The sequence below is a fragment of the Sabethes cyaneus genome, chromosome 1 (assembly GCF_943734655.1).
Source record: "Sabethes cyaneus chromosome 1, idSabCyanKW18_F2, whole genome shotgun sequence".
Classification (NCBI taxonomy): Eukaryota; Metazoa; Arthropoda; class Insecta; order Diptera; family Culicidae; genus Sabethes; species Sabethes cyaneus.
This window is the reverse complement of record NC_071353.1, coordinates 108,088,053-108,107,699: the sequence shown is the minus strand read 5'-3', so window position 1 is coordinate 108,107,699 and position 19,647 is coordinate 108,088,053. Positions and strand designations below refer to the sequence as shown.

The window sequence follows — 19,647 nt, the reverse complement described above, 5'->3', positions numbered from 1 at the left end:
AAATTGGAAAGAAAACATAGTCAGTCGGCCGGCTTTCAGGACCATCGGAAAAACAACGATGACGAGTCTAAACTAATCGTCAATCGAACGTTTGTACACTTTTAATAGTAGTGGTGGTACAAATCATTAGGATTTTTTTTATGTTTGATGACGTTCATGCTCGTAGATAAATTTTAAATAATACAAAGTTATGAACAACGTCATTGGCGAATAAATATATCTAGATTCCAAGTTTCAAGACAAAGGTCGCCTACAGTGACTCATACGTTTAAGACCTAAGGAATGTTCATTTTAAAAGGTGGACACTTGTTTTTAAATACTTCAAGGTTAATTTACTATTAAATACTAGTGTATACTAGTGTGTTCAATGTGTATATGAAAAGCTAATTTTTGCAATACAACTGATAAATGTCAAAATAAGTGCAAATTTCAAGGATATGAGTAGGATTAGCATGTTGACACGCAGATCAATTCTGCACAAAGGGTACTCTGAGAAGCTATCGTTGTGCGAATTAACGAAAATCGCGAAGTATTCAAAGGCTGCGATGCTCAATCGTTAAAAAGAAGGTTTACAAGAGTGAATTTTAATTTACGGACAGGGCTGTCCTACATTCAGTGCCCCAATTTTGCTTATTGTAACACCTCAACCAAGCATAATTCAAAAATGCTATGTATGGGGCATTTATAGAGTAAATTATTATCCATAAGATTGCTGAACTAAGTTTTGCTCTATCTTAAGCATTTACGGCGCACTCCTAGTTCACACCGGGTGGTGCATCCATCAAGAGCTCTTTCTGCGTACCACCCAGTGTGAACAAGGAGCGCGCCGTAAATGCTTAAGATAGAGCAAAACTTAGCTCAGCAATCTTATAGATAATAATTTGCTTTATAAATGCCCTATACACAAAATTTTCGAATCGGAAAAACAACGATGACGCTTGGTTGGTTGAGGTGTTACAGTTAAGTAAGCAAAATCGATACACTGATTGCCGGACCGCCGTGTTTACGGGTGACTCCGCTTCAATGAACGACATTGAATTGACTGAGAATAAACTTTGAAGAACTTTTGAATAAAAACATACTCACGAGTATAAAAAGTAGTATTAAGAATACTGCTTACTCAACATGACATAGAAAAGAAAGTGAACGTGTATGTAATACGAGAACTTAAGTTTGAAGAATATAAAGTTACAGAATAAATCAATCTGGGTTCATTAGAAATTCCACATATTAAAATTTGTGTATCATTTTTATTTTAAACCTGTAAGGATGGAACTCAACCATTGTAAATGAATTATTTTTGTAAAAAACGATGAATAAAATGAAGTTTCATGTGTTGATCAAACACAATCCAATCTCATCAAGTGACTTAAAAAGTTTTACCGACAAAAGTGCCAAAAACTAATTAGACGGGTCTTAAATGTAGTCGACCAACCACCGAAGACTTGAAGCGCCCGTATCGCCCAAACCCAAAAACATTCAAAAAATTATTAATAATTAATGTTACGATCAAAATTTGACGCATTTCGCATTAAAAATCGTGCATTTAAAAACCTGACAACCTCTCATTTTGTAGGTGTGTGCGTGTTAAACGATGGCTTCGTTTTCTACTTTGACGTTTGCTCGTCAGTTATCAAAATGGCGTCCAAGCAAGAGCAGTAATGCATCAAAAGAAAGTCGAGTTAGCAAAATCGTTAAAAGTGACTAAAACAATTATCATCAAAGTAACAAAAGTGTCAAGGAACGTTTGTCGACAACCAAGCGGCAGGGGTTGGTGGGGGTAATCGAAAGTCGGAAGCCTTAGCGTCGACAAAAAGAGTGGCCAATGTTTCAAGCGGAAACCAAACATCACCGTTCGAGATGTCACAAACAAGCTGGGTGCGTCATTTCCAACAGTGTATCAAGCTGTAAGACGGGCCGGACTGTCGACTTATAAGAATAAAAAAAAAACAAAATGGACTGAACACAATCCCACAAGCTGGAAATTGCTGGATTTTGTGCTGATAAATGACGAAATCTATATGTTGGTGAACTTCAAACAGCTTGATGGGCCAGACTGTGCATTGTCATACATTGGCATAATTGTCCACACGAAGGTAGACTCGAAGACGAGAAGGAAGCGTTCTTTGCGCAGCTGGAGGCAACGTACGACAGCTGCTCACCACGGAACATCAAGATCATCGTCGGGGATATGAACTCCCAGGCCAGCAGGAAAGCAATGTATAGACCGGTGATCGGGCCCCATAGCCTGCACGCCGACACGAACGATAACGGCCAGCGATGCATCAACTTTGCAGCTTCCCGAGGCTTGGTGATCAAAAGCACTTTCTTTCCCTACAAAGCCACCTGGAGATCAACTGACCAACGAATATCGAACCAAATCGACCATATTCTTATCGAGGATCGCAGATATCTGCTCGGACCTTTATCTAGTAGCAGTATACGTGCGCTCAATGTCGACGGTTTATACCTCGCGACAAAGCCGCTCTCCTCGGAAAAATATTCGGCAGTTAAACACAGTTGCCGAACGCGCGCGCGTACTGGATGAAGCTCTGCCTTCCTCTGTGGAGCTAGATGAGTCGACCCTCGAAAACGAGTGGAGTATGATACGCTCGGCCATCAACGAGGGCGCAACCGCGGAGCTAGGAGTGGAAACTTCGTGTGCACGAATGCCAACAAGCAATAGAAAGGAAAAAAGAGCTTGGAAAAACTATCTAAGCATATTCACGAGAGAAAATTTGGCCAAGTATCGTCGGAATGAGTTGACTACGATTTTAAGGAGGAAAAAGCGCCAGAATGAGGACAGAAATCGTGAGAAGCTAGATCAACTATTCCGGGCTAACGACACGCACAAGCTTTACGAGAAGGTGAACCAAACTCGTAAGGGCTACACACCTAAACCTGACATTTGTAGGGACATTTGTGCCTACAAATGACAACAGCGTGCCGGCTCCCGATCTGGAAGAGATCTGGCGAGAAATTCGTCAGTTGAAGAATAATAGAGCAGCCGAAAAGGACCGACTCCAGGCAGAGCTCTTCAAAAATGGTCAAGAACCGCTAGCAACGGCACTTCATTCGATAATTTCTAGGATTTGGGAGGAGGAGAAACTACCGGAGGAGTGGATGGAAGGTGTAGTCTGTAATTACCGCGGCATCACGTTGGTCAACGCCGCCTATGAGGGGCTCTCCCAGATTGTTGCGTCGTCTATCCCCAATAGCAATTCGTAAGACAGTATCAGGCGGGCTTTATGGGGCCCATGCTACGGATCAAATTTTTACTCTCCGACAATTCCTCCACAAATGTCGAGAGTACAACGTGCCCACGCATCATATTTTCGTGGATTTCAGAGTAACGTACGATACAGTTGAACGCGAACGCGAATGGCAGATAATACACGAGTACGGCTTTCTGGATTAACTGACGCCGATGATCAAAGCTACCCTGGAGCGAATGATGTTTACGTGCGCGTTTTGGGGACACTCTTGGGTCCTTTCGAATCGCGCAGAAGCTTGCGACAAGGGAATGAACTGTCCTGTATGTCCTGTGTTTTCAATATCCCTATTGAAGATGTGATCCGGCGAGCGAGTATCCAAACGAGAGGAAAACGATCTTCAGCAAGAGTAGCCAACTCCTAGCCTTCGTAGACGACCTCGACATCATTACTTACTAGGAACCATGGGCTTGCGGATGCAATCTACGCCAGACTAAAAAAGGAGGCTTGGAGGATAGGGTTACAATGAGTGCGTCGAAAACCAAATATATGGTAGAAAGAGGCTCCAGAGCAAGCAACGTTTGCCTCCCACGGACAGTGACTGTTGTCGGCGATGAACTGGAAATGGTAGATGAGTTCGTATATTTGGGATCTCTGGTCACCGCGGACAATAATACGAATAAGGAGATACAACGATGCATTCAAGAATAAAGTTTCAACGACTGTGGTTTGGCATCCTTTCAATGAACCTTTACATAGTTTCATGTAAAGGCGCATCTCTTTTGGTAATACTGGAGGCTTCAGGTAAATGTAGCGGTAGAAAGAAGTTGTGTGCAATCGTGTCAATGTTGTATTACACTCAAGTATGTGCACACTAGCTTACGTTAGTTCCAGCTGTGCTCAGTAGACAGCATTATTGTTGCCATCTCTGGATTTCTGGCAGAATTTCTAGTCTCCTTAATTAAGTACAATGTAAATAAGAGTTCGGTATAAGATTTTAGAAATCATCGCCAGAGATACTATAAATGATTTTTTGCTGCTGTCTGCCCCAAAATTGTGTGTTCCAACAGGTAGGAGCACACCGTAGCTTGACCTTAAGGGGAAACCCAAAGTAGCTGACGTTTATGTGTTAATGTGACAACACAAGTACAGTATACATCTTGTCTTCGTTCCAAACCGGAACGTTTGGTTGAGTGTTGTATTGGTAAAGTATATCAAATAGCAAGATTTGTAAACATGAACACAGTTGATCCGCTGACAACTGCCGACCATGTATAGCGGATCGATAAATGGAATGACTAGCTTCGGGTAATAATAACAGCACTGGAAGCACTAATCACATGGCGAAAGCAGGCTCTGCCAATGTAGACGCATTTTGAGGGCGCAAAACAATACATAGCCATTTGCTAACTGCTTTCGATTTCCCTATAAGCAGTTGAACTAAAATCATTTGTTCGGACTACATTTTTTTTTTGTTAGAGAAAATAAACGTATATATAAAGATTGAAATAAAATGCAATGCATGAAATTAAAAAAAAAAATACAGATAAAACAATACAGATAACGAACCATCTAATTTCGTTGCCTAATTTTATAAGCGGTAATAAACATTTAAAAATTAAGGTGAAAGCTTTAACAATTCATATAAATTTTTAATAAAATAATATTTTGCCAATTCTGGATAAAACACTTGAATTCAAAATTATTGTGTAATGTTTAAAATTCTATTGTAGGTACGGACCCTGTTCGTCATACGTAAACACGATCCATACTTTATTATGAGTTTCTATAAGAATTAATCCGCAAATACTCAAGTATTTTGCACTATTTTTTGAACAAATAGTGACAAATAGTAATTTTCTAACATATTCTTTTCTTCGATAGCGAAGAGAAAATACATAAATATCAATACCAGGTTAGTTTGAATGTAATTCGTATCGAAATTGGTTATAATGCAGGTTTCTTGTCTGGATATGTCTGGAAAGTAGACGAAGACCCACCGTAGACAAACTCATCCAGCACCCTACTTGTCACTCAAAAGAACCTGATTCATTTACGCATTTTAAGATTCAGTAAGTACTTACCAAGCATCGATTGAGACATCATCGCAGCCATGCCCTGGGTCAAGTCGTAAATATATAACACAACGTCACTGCTGCTCTCGTCCATGATTGCTGCTTTCTATTTACTTCAATCACTACAATTTTCACTGGCTTCGAACAATTATTTGATATTTTTATCACACTTCAAGCCTTTCTTATGTCACAATTTTCGCAAATAACAATCACGTTCAACAAACTGATATCTTGGTTGCAGTTGTTTTTCTGTCGCGAGATCGTGAGCATCAATATTCAAAATAGGTTATTTTTATCGGCACACTGGGATCCAAAAATTGTCTATCAGTACTTTGCTTTTCTTCTTACATCAGACCAGTTACTCGACCCAACCTGTCCGGGTGCGTTCCAATGATTCAACTGATTTTCGTCGACGATTTGGAGTATATTCTCCTCTTGACTCGTAAACGGTTTTACGTACAAGCGCAGCTTCGATGGCGGAGAAAATATACGTTTTTAACATTGCCGGCATTTATCATCCCTCTGGTGTGCGGACGAACGGCTACTGAACTTTCCCCGTCTATGAGACATGCAAAAGGAGGTAAATATTCGTCACACCTGCGCGCACATCGCCAAAAATTCTATGTGAGAAAATTACTAACGAATTTCACAGTGCCAACGGGGTAATGGACCGGCTTCCACTCTATACTAATTACATGTTCAAGCACTGATGTGAGGTCACGGCTACCAGAAACGGTAGACGACATCGGATGGACGATACCCTGAGCGAAGGAAATGAACTCACAAGACTGTAGGATTCGACATAGTTCCAACCCTGTGCGCAAGTTATAATCATATAGAAAGAATATCTGGGAACTCTGTACAAACGGTTATGTATCGTAAACGAGAGCTATGCTCGAGGAATTGTTGTTTGAATTTTCGGCGTAACGGTCGATAAGTGGAGAGTACGAATAAAGTGTTTAAAACCAGTATTCGCGTTTCATTTAGTTACTACATTTTTGGCGACGGTGGATGAAATTGTGTGTCGGTGATTTGGAATTGGTTTATTATTTTGGATGTCGAACGACAAAACGAAAAAGTGCTCGGTAAATAAGTTATATTTTGGAAGAAAAGGTTTTTACAGTTAAGATTAGTTCGAAGGAGAGAGCGTAAGTTTGCTGAGTGCTTCACTTTCAAATTATGCTAGACGTGCCTGGAAGTTTAATTTATGTGTTTCGCATGCTGAAAAATTTTCAAGCAAAAAAATAAAATGAAAATTTGATTATCAGGTATCAAAGAAAAAGTTATCTTAAGAGTTGTGCATGTATTATTATTATGGCAATAGAAGAAATGAAAAACCAAAATGGCGGAGGAAGAATTCTCAAAAAAATAAATATCTAATTGGAATTGCGTTTGTGCTTTGTGCTTAGGTTGTGTACCTATACCAGCCAAATAAGGAAGTGTTCGTCATATTATATGTTCAGGTTGTGTACCTACATCAGAGTAAATAAGAACAAAGGATATTGGTGGTTGATGGTTAAGTTCCTAGTAGCTGTTTTTATGGAGTTTTTTTTTTTTTTGCAGTAATGGGTAGATGCTAAGGTTATGGTTGTGTATTTTTTTTTCCAAATGTAGATGGGTTGTGTACCCGCGGATGCTCAGAATGTATTTGTTGGTTGTGTACCATAATTGGAAGAAGCGCAAGGGTTGTGTCTTGTGTACCCGTTGTAAATGAAGAAGTGAATGGTTTGGTACCAATTTGGATCACAGAAATTATCACAGCAAGATATGGTTGAGTACCTAAATATTACGTAACAAGGAGAAAAGGTAGAAAAAAATGACACTTTGTTGAAAAAGGTATGGAAAACACTTTTATTTCTTTCAAAACAAAATAAATAATATTTTCTGAAAATAGTGAACGTATCACTATTGAAATAATCAGTATATGAGGTAACTGTTTTGATTTTCTTTTAAAAAAAAATAAATGTAATTTTAAGCTGCAAGTGAATAATTATTATTTCTCACAAGTAATATACAAGTATATACAGGCACGTCAGCATAATAAAAAAAAATCTTATGTGAACTTGTATGGAAGAAAATAGTTTGTTCTATTTATTTATTATACAGGATGAGTTCCAGTCGTATAAAACCATTTGATGTAACCTTTGAAGCCAGTCGGCTACCTTTGGAATGGGAAATTTGGAAATATGACCTGGAATCGTTTTTTGTAGCTCAGAGAATTGAAACGCAATACGAAAAGCGAGCTCAATTGGCGTATCTGGGTGGACCAGGCCTCCAAGAGTTATTACGACATCTCCCTGGTGTAGATAATGTGCCACATGTAGCAATGGATCCTCCTTATTACGATGTGGCAGTAAAATGTCTTAACGCTTATTTTGAACCTTTTCGACGCAAAACCTTTGAACGTCATTTATTTAATCAGATCGCCCAAAATCCTGACGAACGCTTTACCGACTTTGTATTGAGACTTCGGAAACAAATTGCAAGGTGTAATTATGATTCATCAGTGCAGGAAGAATTAATTGCTGATCGTATAATCCAAGGATGCAAATCAGACGATCTACGTGCTAAACTACTTCAAAAAGACAGGACCTTGGAAGACATGATTGGTTTGGGAACAAGTATGGCTGAATCTACACAACAATCTAAAAATTTGAATAATCAAAACCAACATGTCAATGTAATACGGCAATCATTTTCACGAGGCGCCCATGAAGGAAGAAGCGATATACGACCTTATAGTCGTGTTCAAGGAGCGGCACAATCAAAATTCTATCGAAATACGCAAAATAATAGATTTATATGTTATAGCTGCGGTAAACGCGGTCACACGCAGGGTAGTCTGGATTGTCCTGCGAAACGAACAAAATGTGCCAGTTGCGGAAAAGTTGGCCATTGGGCAAAACGTTGCTACAGTCGACGTCAACCAGGTAAACGAGTGCCTGAGTTATCATCGACAGAAGAACCAAAACAAAAACGTATACGAGCTGCATTCGAAGTATCTGAGAAAGATAAAGCTGATTACATTTTTTACGCTATGGGACGAAATGTTTTTATTTTCAAAATAGGAGGAGTAGAAATCCCGATGACGATTGATTCCGGGGCGGATGCCAATATTGTCAACCGAGATGTATGGAATCAAATGAAGGAGGCAGGCGTGAAAGTGACAAATATGACTACAAATGTTGATCGTAGTCTGATTGCGTATGCATCAACACAGCCCATGAAAATCACCGGGATGTTCAAAGCAATAATAGAAGCCGGTGGAAACCAAGATAATGCTACATTCTATATAATTGACGAAGGTCAACAGTGTCTGCTCGGTGATCAGACGGCCAAAAATTTGAAGGTTCTTCAAGTGGGATTTAACATTGGAACAGTCAAGGATAAGCTGAAGCCATTTCCAAAATTTCGGAATGTAGTAGTAGAAATACCGATTAATACCGCCATACAACCTGTGCAACAACCTTACAGACGACCTCCCATTGCTTTGGAACAGATGATTGAAGGAAAGTTGCGAAGTCTCCTTCAACAGGACATTATAGAACCCGTGAACGGTCCATCACCCTGGGTCTCTCCGATGGTGCCAGTCACTAAGGATTCTGGCGAAATACGTCTATGCATCGATATGCGCCAAGCAAACAGAGCAGTATTGCGAGAAACGCACCCGTTTCCATTAGTTGATGAGCTGCTAAGCTCAATGAATGGTGCAGTACGCTTTTCGAAAATTGATATAAAGGACGCATATCACCAGGTCGAAATATCAGAGAAGTCCAGACCTATTACAACTTTTATTACAAAACACGGTTTATTCAGGTAGATGATTTGGATAAGTTTTCTTTTTGCCTCTATTTTTTCTCGTCTTGATTTATTTTAAATAAATTGATTTTTATCCTTTCTTCCTTTTTTTTCTGCGCGTTTTCGTTCCTTTTCTCATATTATCGCGGATAATATTTAAAACAGATATAAAAGGTTGATGTTTGGTGTTAGCTGCGCACCAGAGCTCTTCCAGAAGGTTATGGAATCAATGGTTGCTGGGCTCGACGGAGTTGTGGTTTATCTCGATGACATTGTGGTACACGGGAAAAGTCAGAAGGAACATGACGAGAGATTAAATGCTGTACTTAATAGACTATCAGAATACGGAGTGCTGTTAAACGACAAGAAATGCGTTTACAACGTGAGTTGCTTACCGTTCCTTGGTCATGAACTTTCTGTGGATGGTATACGGCCATTAGATAGCCGAATCGATGCAATTACAAATTTCAGAGAACCGCAGAATGTATCCGAGCTGAGAAGTTTTCTGGGACTAGTTTGTTATGTTGGAAAGTTTATTCCAGACCTTGCTTCAAAAACCGATTCATTAAGACAATTACTTCGATCTGGCGTAAAGTTTAGATGGTCATCCAAGGAAAAATCAGATTTCGAAGCAATCAAATCCGCCATCTCCAATATCCACTGTTTAGGATTCTTTAATCCAAATGATTACACAAAGCTAATAGCAGACGCCAGCCCTACAGGTCTTGGAGCGGTTTTGCTCCAGGAAGATTCTCAGGGACGTAACAGAGTAATAGCTTATGCTAGTAAGGCGTTAACCGATATTGAAAAAAAATATTTTCAAACAGAACGCGAAGCCCTTGCACTCGTATGGAGTGTCGATAAGTTCAAATTATATCTACAGGGGACAAAATTTACTTTGATGACTGATTGCAAGGCTTTAGAGTTTTTGTTCAGTCCTAGGTCACGTCCATGCGCTCGCATCGAAAGATGGGTTCTAAAGTTACAAACCTATAACTACGTTGTTGAACATATACCTGGAAGTGCCAATATCGCAGATGCGTTGTCCCGGCTGACAGTGCACTCCGCAAAACAGTTTGATTCAGAAGGTCACGAGTACCTTTGCAACATAGTTGAACAAGCATTACCCGCCGCGTTAACGCTAACAGAAATTGTTAACGCAACTAAGGCAGATGATGTGATACAGGCTGCGTTATGTGCTCTCAAAAATGGAGAGAAAAAAGAACTACCAAGAGATTATAAGCCGTACGAAACTGAGCTATGTGAACTAGATGGAATACTTCTCAGAGGAACTCGTTTGGTTATTCCAGAAGCTCTTCGAGATCGCATAATATCATTAGCCCATGAAGCTCACCCGGGTATATCAGCAATGAAACGACGCCTACGTCAAAAAGTTTGGTGGCCATCGATGGATAAAGCAGCAGAGTCCTGTGTCAAGCGATGTAAAGAGTGTACGTTAGTTTCTTCTTTAGGAGCTCCAGAATATGTTCAAAGAACAAAAATGCCGACCAAACCATGGGTTGACATAGCTGTGGATTTTATGGGTCCATTACCATCAGGACACAATCTTCTAGTTATGGTGGATTACTATAGCAGATTCACTGAGGTTGTAGTAATGAAACAAATTACCGCCAAACATACCATCCAGGCATTACATGAATCATTTTGTCGATTCGGCGTACCAGAAACAATGCGGGCTGATAATGGACCGCAATTCATCAGCGAAGATCTTGCTACATATTGTCGAGAGTATGGCATCGAACTGCGAAGAACAACTCCATATTGGCCACAAGCAAATGGGGAAGTTGAGCGATCCAACAGGACCATACTAAAACATTTGAAGATCAGTCAAGAATCAGGCAGTCAAGACTGGGTTTGGGACCTAAGAACTTTCTTACTAATGTACAATTCCACGCCACATACAACAACGGGTGTAGCGCCTTCTGTATTGATGTTTGGGCGGGTGTTACGCGATAAACTTCCGAGCATTGAAAACAGAAGAACTCGAATGGAAGAAGAGGAGATACGTGATAGAGACTGGAGCAAAAAGGTAAACCAAGCTGGATACACAAATGCTCGGCGCCACGCCAAACATACAGAATTGAAAAAAGGTGATATTGTCGTTGCAAAGCGAACGGTGAAGGAAAATAAGCTGTCGTCGACATTCGCACCTGAGGAATTTAGGATTACTGAGTTAACTGGATCGGATGCAACTTTGGAATCGACTGAGACAGACCGCATCATTCATAGGAATACATCACATCTTAAAGCTCTAACCAAGCCACCATTCCCGGAAGGTGAACCTGATGGAACATCAAAATCCGATGACGGCGTTGCGTCGCAAGAGAGGAAGGTCGACGAAAGTTCAAAATCATTTCCACTAGAGAAAGCTAATCATCGTCCAGGACGGTCGGTATGCAAACCGGCTTATCTGCATGATTATCAGACTTAATCAGTTCACGGCCATTGTGTAGAGGAGGGATGTAGGATTCGACATAGTTCCAACCCTGTGCGCAAGTTATAATCATATAGAAAGAATATCTGGGAACTCTGTACAAACGGTTATGTATCGTAAACGAGAGCTATGCTCGAGGAATTGTTGTTTGAATTTTCGGCGTAACGGTCGATAAGTGGAGAGTACGAATAAAGTGTTTAAAACCAGTATTCGCGTTTCATTTAGTTACTACAAAGACCAGCACAAATTTACGAGAAAATTGTTTTGCGCTTCGGTAGCCGTCGCAATTCGACTTACGATTCATCCACAGAACGAATGCTGTCGGCGCCAATTCAAATGCAGTGCAATTTCCAACTGCACTATGTTGCTAGTTAGCAGTCCCCTTACTGCAACTGGTTGTCGTTGGAAGATGTAAACCCCGAAAAAGCACACAAATTAGATGTATGAATCGCGGCAATAGGGAATTCGTTTGCAATAAAGGATTTCTAACGATACGTACTTGGCTGAAGGAACCTGAGCCAAACGTTTCTGATGCGTTCCAGAAACAGTTTGATAATAAAATACCTTCTGAATTGAACCACCCAATAGAAAAGATCGTAAGTTAGGCCCTTCAACTGATAAACTAATGGAAACTTACAGTTTCGTGAATAGAAGTCTGACATTTGACAAAAAATATTCATCCGATATTGATAAAACTTTATAGAGGACGAGACCAATTTCGTCGTCCTATACTTCTATTTCGAGCTTATCCTCGATTTCGACGATGCAAACTAAAACAATTTCTCACCAATTTGTGTAAGTTAGATAGTTGATGCTTGCACATCTGTTTCGCGGTTAAAAACTGTAGTTTTTCAGATACAGACCGGTTCCATGCCCCATGTGAGTGACGGACGCGTTAGTCAGAACTACTTTTCTATTCGTTCATTAAACATCATTTATCGATGTGTTTGTATGGTGTCAATTTAAGGAAATTTATTAAAAATAATTCTTCTAAGTTATGGTAAGTTATTTATAAAAGTCACAATCATGTGTAATTGCTTTGCTGCAGTGACAATTTGAGTAAACAGGGCTCATATTGATACGTGATCTAAAATATTGAAATTTTTTGTTGGTTGAAAATTGTAAAAGAGGGAATTCCACTTTTAATACATCGAAATAGTCGACCCCTCGCTCGTCAGTGACTGGACAGTTTAAAAAACAATTTTTTAGCGTACCTTGATATCTTTGTCATATTTCCTTAATTTTTTTTTGACACAAATGACAAACGACACGCTTTTGTAGAGGGGAAGGATAGTTTTTTTGAACACTGCCACGCGGTAAAAAGTGGGTTCATTTCTACTCAAATTTTGGCAGCAAAAGCAAATGGATTCAAAAAAGGATACAACACTGATGCGAAGGAAGTTTCTTGGGTATATCACCCCATTGGGATTTGCAAACAATATCTTTCACGATATTCTCAAAACTTTTTACCATGTCAGCAAACGGATTATTCATTTTTTTTTAGAGTGGTTTTAACCCAAAAGGGTCATTCACCAAGAGGATTATTCATTTGTTTGCATAGCCTATTAATATATTAATACCCATTAATATATTGATCAAAAAAACTGTACAAAATTTTTCAACTGATTTTTATAGATTTTTGTTCACTGAATTCAGAAAAAAATACAAGGTATACAGCCCTAAGGGTTGTACGAAAGGGTGATGTAGGACTATATCAGATCATCAGATCAAAGACTAATGTAAACTGCATTTCTATATGTTTATAAGAATCTGTGAGTGCCGTTGTTTAAGTGAATGTTTAAAAGAGAATAGCGAAATACTCAGATTCAATTCTTCATTGAATGCAATTATGGCTATGAAATGCGTGGACGGGGTTTCATAAGTACAACGCCTGCAACCTTTCAGACATAGATTTCTTTTAAAAATCACTCGTGTGCATCATAAAGGTTGAAATGGTAATGAATGACCAGCCCACAGAATATTGTATTGAATAGGATTATGCGTAGCTTGATTTATTTTAATAATGTTACTTTAACTCGCGTGTAGGCCTTCAAAAGGGCCATTGGTTACAAATAACATTAAAGCTAAAGCACGTTCATCGCAAATATGACGTGCCATTCGAATGTCCTTCTCTTTTGACATGAATGGCAACAGGCGCGTAAGTTAGCGGCGTCGATCCACTGTCTTTTGCTTCGAGAAGGTTTTACTAGTGTGCTTTCACAGCTTACCGCTTGCTACAAAGCAGAAAATATGGCACATACACAAAAATTTCTGTTTTATTTGTAGGAGAGTCCTTATCCTCCTACCACAGGGGTGAGGAAACCATCATAAAATAAATAAATTCAAAATAAATTCATGCCTCCAAAAACCCCCACATGTTAAATTTGGTTCCATTTTCTTGATTCGTTCTCGAGTTATGAAGAAATTTGTATTTCATTTGTATGGGATCTCCCCTTCTTAAAGAAAGCAAAGGTCCTATTACAACATAGAAAAAATTCTTGCCTCCAAAAACCCCCACATGCCAAATTTTGGTTCCATTTGCTTAATTAGTCCTCAAGTTATGAGGAAATTTATGTTTTATTTGTATGGGAGCCCCCTTTTCAGGAGTCTCAGTACACAATAGAAAAACATCTTTCCTCCAAAAACCCCCACTTGCCAATTTTGGTTCCTTTTGCTTGATTAGTTCTCGAGTTATGAAGAAATTTATTTATTTTTTGTATGGGAGCCCCCTCCTCCTTCTAAAAAAGGTCTCAATTGACCATAAAAAACTCTTGCCTTCTAAAGCCCCCACATGCCAAATTTGGTTCCATTTGCTTGATTAATCCTAGTGTTAAGAAGAAATTTGTATTTCATTTATATGGGAGCCCCCCCACTAAGAAGGGGAAGGGGTCTCAGTACACCATAGAAAAAATTCTTACCTTCAAAAACCCCCACATGTCAAATTTGGTTCCATTTGCTTGACTAGTACTCGAGTTATGAGGAAATTTGTATATTATTTGAATGGGAGCCCCCCTCCTAAAGAGGGTATCGATTTAACATAGAAAAAATTCTTGCTTTCTGAAACCCCCACATTCCAAATTTTGTTCCATTTGCTTGATTAGTTCTAGAGTTATGAGGAAGTGAGTATTTCATTTGTATGGGAGCCTCCCCTCTTAGAATGGGAAGAAGTCTCAGTACACCGTAGAAAGAAATCCTGCCTTCAAAAACCCCCACATGCTAAATTTGGTTCCATTTGCTTGATTAGTTCTCGAGTTTTGGGGAAATTTGTGTTTCATCTGTATAGGAGCCCCCCTCCTCTTACACCTTCCTTAAAATTGTTCTCTTACCACCCCATAAAATTGCTGGTCATTTTATCTATCCAGCGACATATAAATTGTTCAGTTTCGTTCAGTAGTTTAGTAGTTACTAGTATTTGAAATCTTTCATTTAAACGTTACACTTCTATTTTCATTTTCACAAAGTGCTACCCAGTCCCAGTATAGTAAACAAAGACGTAGTCCTACGTCAAAATAATAAAAATTGTTTGTCACATCCAACTCACTTGCAAAACTAGTTGAACGATATTAACACGTAGTCTCTGACATATACAGCAGTTGAAATTTCCTGAAAGTAGATTACATTCAAATATAAATTTACATTTCAGCAGCACATCCTTGCCTCAACTCTTCCAATGAAATGGCAAATGCGCGCACAATACAGAATAATATAGCAACAAAGCACTACAGCTGTAGCGCACTTTTCTAACACAGACACAGATATCAAATTCGTCTAGGTTGAAACCAGGGATACCAGATTTGCAGATTTGTCTGCAAATTGCAGATTTTTGGAACGGTCTTGCAGATCATTATAAATTTGCAGATATTTGCAGTTTTTCTGACTTTTATTGTTTTGGTGCAGATTTTTGTTCGAAGCTCTTTAAACTTTCACAGACTTCCTAAAAAAGTGTGCAGATTTTCGCAGATTATTTTTAAACCAGAAAATTCGAGTAGCCGGAAAACTGCTCGATTGTTTCGGTTTTCGAGCAGTTGCAGACATTTGTTTTAGAAAATATGGCATCTCTGGTTGAAACGTCTAGCCGTAAAGAATTTACGATCTGTTGAGAAAAGGAACTTTCGTCATTTTTTCTGACACAGTTCCCTAACACAGATATCAAATTGGTCTAGGTTTATTCGTAGTCGTAAGAAACTTTGCTGGTAGGGTTAGTGATGTCCGAAATTTTCAATTATTCGATTACCGATTAATCGGCGAGCGTTGTCTGCACTAATCGATTAATTCAACTATTCGTGCTAGTGGTATTCGATTAGAAATATTCGAATATTTTTTTCATTTATTCGATCAATCGAACGATTATGAACGATTAGCGGGCATTATTCGGGGATTATTCGCATTCATATTATTTCCTTTGAACTATTCAATCAATTCAACTACTCGTGCTGGCAGTATTCGATTAAAAATTATTCGAATATTTTTATAGTTATTCGATTAGTTGAATTAATCGAACGATTAACGGACATCACTAGGTAGGGTAACCAACTTGATTTGGACCCCTACATGAATTGGACCCTTTCAACATATTTAGCCACATTTTAAACTAGTAGCTCAAAATTCGATTAGTTTGATATCGTAATAATATTCTTTGGATTCTTTTCTAAGCCTGAATGCTTTCGGATCACTTTAAATTACCTGTATTTAGCTAAAATTTACAATCGTAAAGTGTATTGCCACATACCGCTTACAATCCGACGTCGGTGAAGAGGAAACGATGTTTGCAACACATTTTCGATTTGGTTTTAATAGCTAAATCCAATGAATTTGTATTGATGAAATCAGTAAGTTTTATTCTGGAAAACGTATTTTACGTGGTTTCGAAGGTTTCTTCTCAAGATTTTAATTAAAAACCACAAAAAAATAGTGTCCAAATTGTATCGTGAAAATTTTCTTACCATCAGATTTTGGACACCCCTGTATTTTGATTTCTGGCAGCAGTTTGTTTACCTATTAAGATTCAGTGGAAAAGCCAAATTTAATGTACCCGTCTATCTATTTCTTCGATTTGTGATTGGATTGGTAAGCATTTTAAGTAAAAAGAACATTTATAACAATTCATTATTTAAAACATCTTGTTTATCAGGGAATACATCATGCAAAATACAACAAAATCATGTAGAGTGGCCCGCTCGGAGGAGGCAATTAATGAATGCTGGCAGGAAATCAGTAACGGTGTGGCAATTAAAACAGCATGTCGCCAGTTCGGTATTCCCAGATCGACGATCAAGTTTCGGCTAAGCAATCAATACAAAAACCAGTCAAGACCCGGAACTGCTCCAGTACTTGATCATGCTGACGAACTTGAGCTTGTTGAATGGCTAAAGAAAATGGCTCTGAAGGGATGCCCTGTCATTAAATACCGTATCATGAACGGAACGATTCGCAAATTGAGACTGGCAGTGAGCTGCAAATTAGAGCTCAAAATCCCCTGAAAACGTTTCCAGTGATTCACTCGGATGTATTTCTCGACGAACCGGATACCAAGAATGCAATAATTTGGACTTTACTTACATTAAATTTTGAATATTTTATCCTCCTGCCTGAGGATATTTGCTAACGTTTCAACCATATTAAATCGTATATTTTAATTTCATGTCTGATATAATCAATCAACATGAAGACATGTGAAACTGTTATGCTACATGATAAACGGAAAGTTTTTTATTTCCACTAATCAAATTGTGCTGAAAAGTCTTCTGAACAAGCATAATTAAAAAACGGATTTAAACCATATAAAGTCGTGATTGACTTTATATTCAAATTTACGATCTCATCCCATGATAAATTTCTGATATTGAGAATGAATTTAAATACTAAAAGTAGACTGGACTATCATCCTGGTTGAATAATCCTTAGTGTCCAAAATATATTCGTTGATATTTGCCGTGTCCAAAATACATTTTGCCATTTACACTTTGCCATTTAGGTAAGTTGTTCTAAAAGAGAGTTTTGCATGAATTGCATAACAAAAGATGGTAATATATATATTTTATTCCAATAAATGTAAAATTACTTCCTCTAGGGGTCCAAATTAGGTTGGTTACCCTACGAGGAGACTTTGTCACTCTTTCTGGTGTATTTCCCCAAGCAAAGACATTAAATTGGTCTAGAAGTAATCGCGGTGTTAAGAAATTTTGGTGGGACGAGGGGACTTGGTTACTTTTTCTGGCGCACTCCAGGCAGATACATTAAGTTGGTCTAGGTTTAATCGTCGTCGTAAAGAATCTTCGACCTGTTGGGACGGGGAGACTGTCACGTTTTTTCATAAAACACATTAGAACTTTGATGACATCTTTTCCAACCAATCACGAAGCGGGGATTTCCATTTGGAGAAAGCTTCATTATTTACAAGTTTTCATTAGTGTACACCTAAGAATCAAGTGTTCTTTATTTGGGTTGACACGTAGGTTGACCGATCGATTGGTGCACAAATATAAAAAATCGATTCGAAAATCGCTAAGCTATTAGCGTTTAAAACCTGACCACTTTTCGAGATGGATTTTTTGAAATGACCCCCCTATACATGCATATCTTCCTGAAAGACGTAGTCCTACGTCAAAAACGAGTTTTAAATCTAAATGCTATCTTTATTTATCAAATAACTGCATCTTTAAAATAAAACGAATGATTATAAATTAACTGAATTTGGATCGACAGTGCACTGCAAAAATTTGCCGTTTGAAGTTTGTCATTCCGAAAATAATAACCGAAAATAATAAATGTTTGAATCAAATGAGCAATTTTTCTAAAATTTTATAGCCTTTAGATTTGAAAAACAGCTCTTTGATTTTAAAGTTTTGCCTGTCGCAAACGAAATTTTCGGGTCGATAAGTATTGTGGTATTTCACGTATTTCATCACCCAACATTTTGCTGACTCATTTCGGCTTAATTCAAACATATCACTATTCACTATTAGAAAGTCAGGATCATTGGAAGGCACAGGACACAGCACAATCAGTCGATTCCAGCACTTATTCGTACTTTAGAAGAATCATAGCCTGCATTATCAAGAACTTGTACTTATTTTTAAACTTTTAATTCAACACAACACTTCCATAAAACAGGTGCATCTGGAATGGAACGACTGGAATGTGCAGCGTTTTGTTTTTATACAATCATTCTGCTTTTGCTGTTTCATGTTTTTTTGACATTTCCAAAACAGCTCGAATCAAGCGGCAGTCTTATTGACAGAGTCTTGCTCATTAAGGAAACCTTCACATATTGCGTAACGCGTAATGCACATACTTATTTTTATTGCGTACACGCTTAAATGAATCTACCTGTAAATAGGATGGATTTAGCTAAAACATAGTTGAAACTACTCAAGATGCCCTTAAAGTGTACAAACTCAAATTTTGGGTAAAAAATTGAACCAATTTTGACTACCTGCTACCGACAATTGAATTATTCTCGGTGACAAATGATGTACTTTAAAGTTCCTACTACCAATTTTTTGGTTGAAAAACTACTCAAAATCTGAGTTTGTACACTTTAAGGGCATTTTGAGTAGTTGCAACCAAATTTTGGCTAAACCCAACCAATTAACAGGCAAACACTCACTCTACGCTACACTCACTCTCACTACACTCTTGCTACGAGCCAAGCTGGCAGAAAAAGATGTTGGTCTCGCAAACCTGACCTGAATGACCCGCCAACATTTTGTTCATTTTCAACTCAACATATGCGTACATATATGGGGTCCTTAACTGCGTGTATCATTCATAAATTTCGGGTTCGAGTTAGATAGCATGAACCCCTGGGGTGACATTGCGATTCTCGTTTCGAGTGATTTTGGTTCGTCCATTTGTTTAACGTGGTCGAAACGAACCAAAATCACTCGAAACGAGAATCGCAATCGCAATATCACCCCTGGTTGATTTATGATTTAGCTACTTAGTAGTTTCGATATGAAAAATATTTTAAGTGTATACGATTCATGCGTACGCTGCCAGTTAAATTTTGGAACCAGCGATGCCAACCGTCCAGATATGTTTCGATTTCCCCGATTTCCAGACTTATTTTGCGTTAATTTTTCTGGTTTAAATATGTTCCGAAATT

General features: G+C 38.5%; 1 protein-coding gene across 5 annotated transcripts in view; it reads right to left on the bottom strand.

Annotated features, from left to right (window-relative positions):
- Positions 1 to 18,682, bottom strand: part of LOC128736941 (uncharacterized) — a 31,913-nt gene extending 13,231 nt beyond the window's left edge. Inside the window, exons 1-2 of one of the 5 annotated variants that reach the window (XM_053831458.1) lie at positions 18,571 to 18,682; positions 5,297 to 5,536 (exon numbers count right to left, since the gene is read on the bottom strand). In XM_053831458.1, the coding sequence (XP_053687433.1) occupies positions 5,297 to 5,381 (85 nt within the window). In that variant the 5' untranslated portion in view covers positions 5,382 to 5,536; positions 18,571 to 18,682. The other 4 variants (XM_053831466.1, XM_053831490.1, XM_053831473.1 and 1 more) reach the window with 4 other exon arrangements.
- Positions 18,683 to 19,647: the final 965 nt, after the last annotated feature.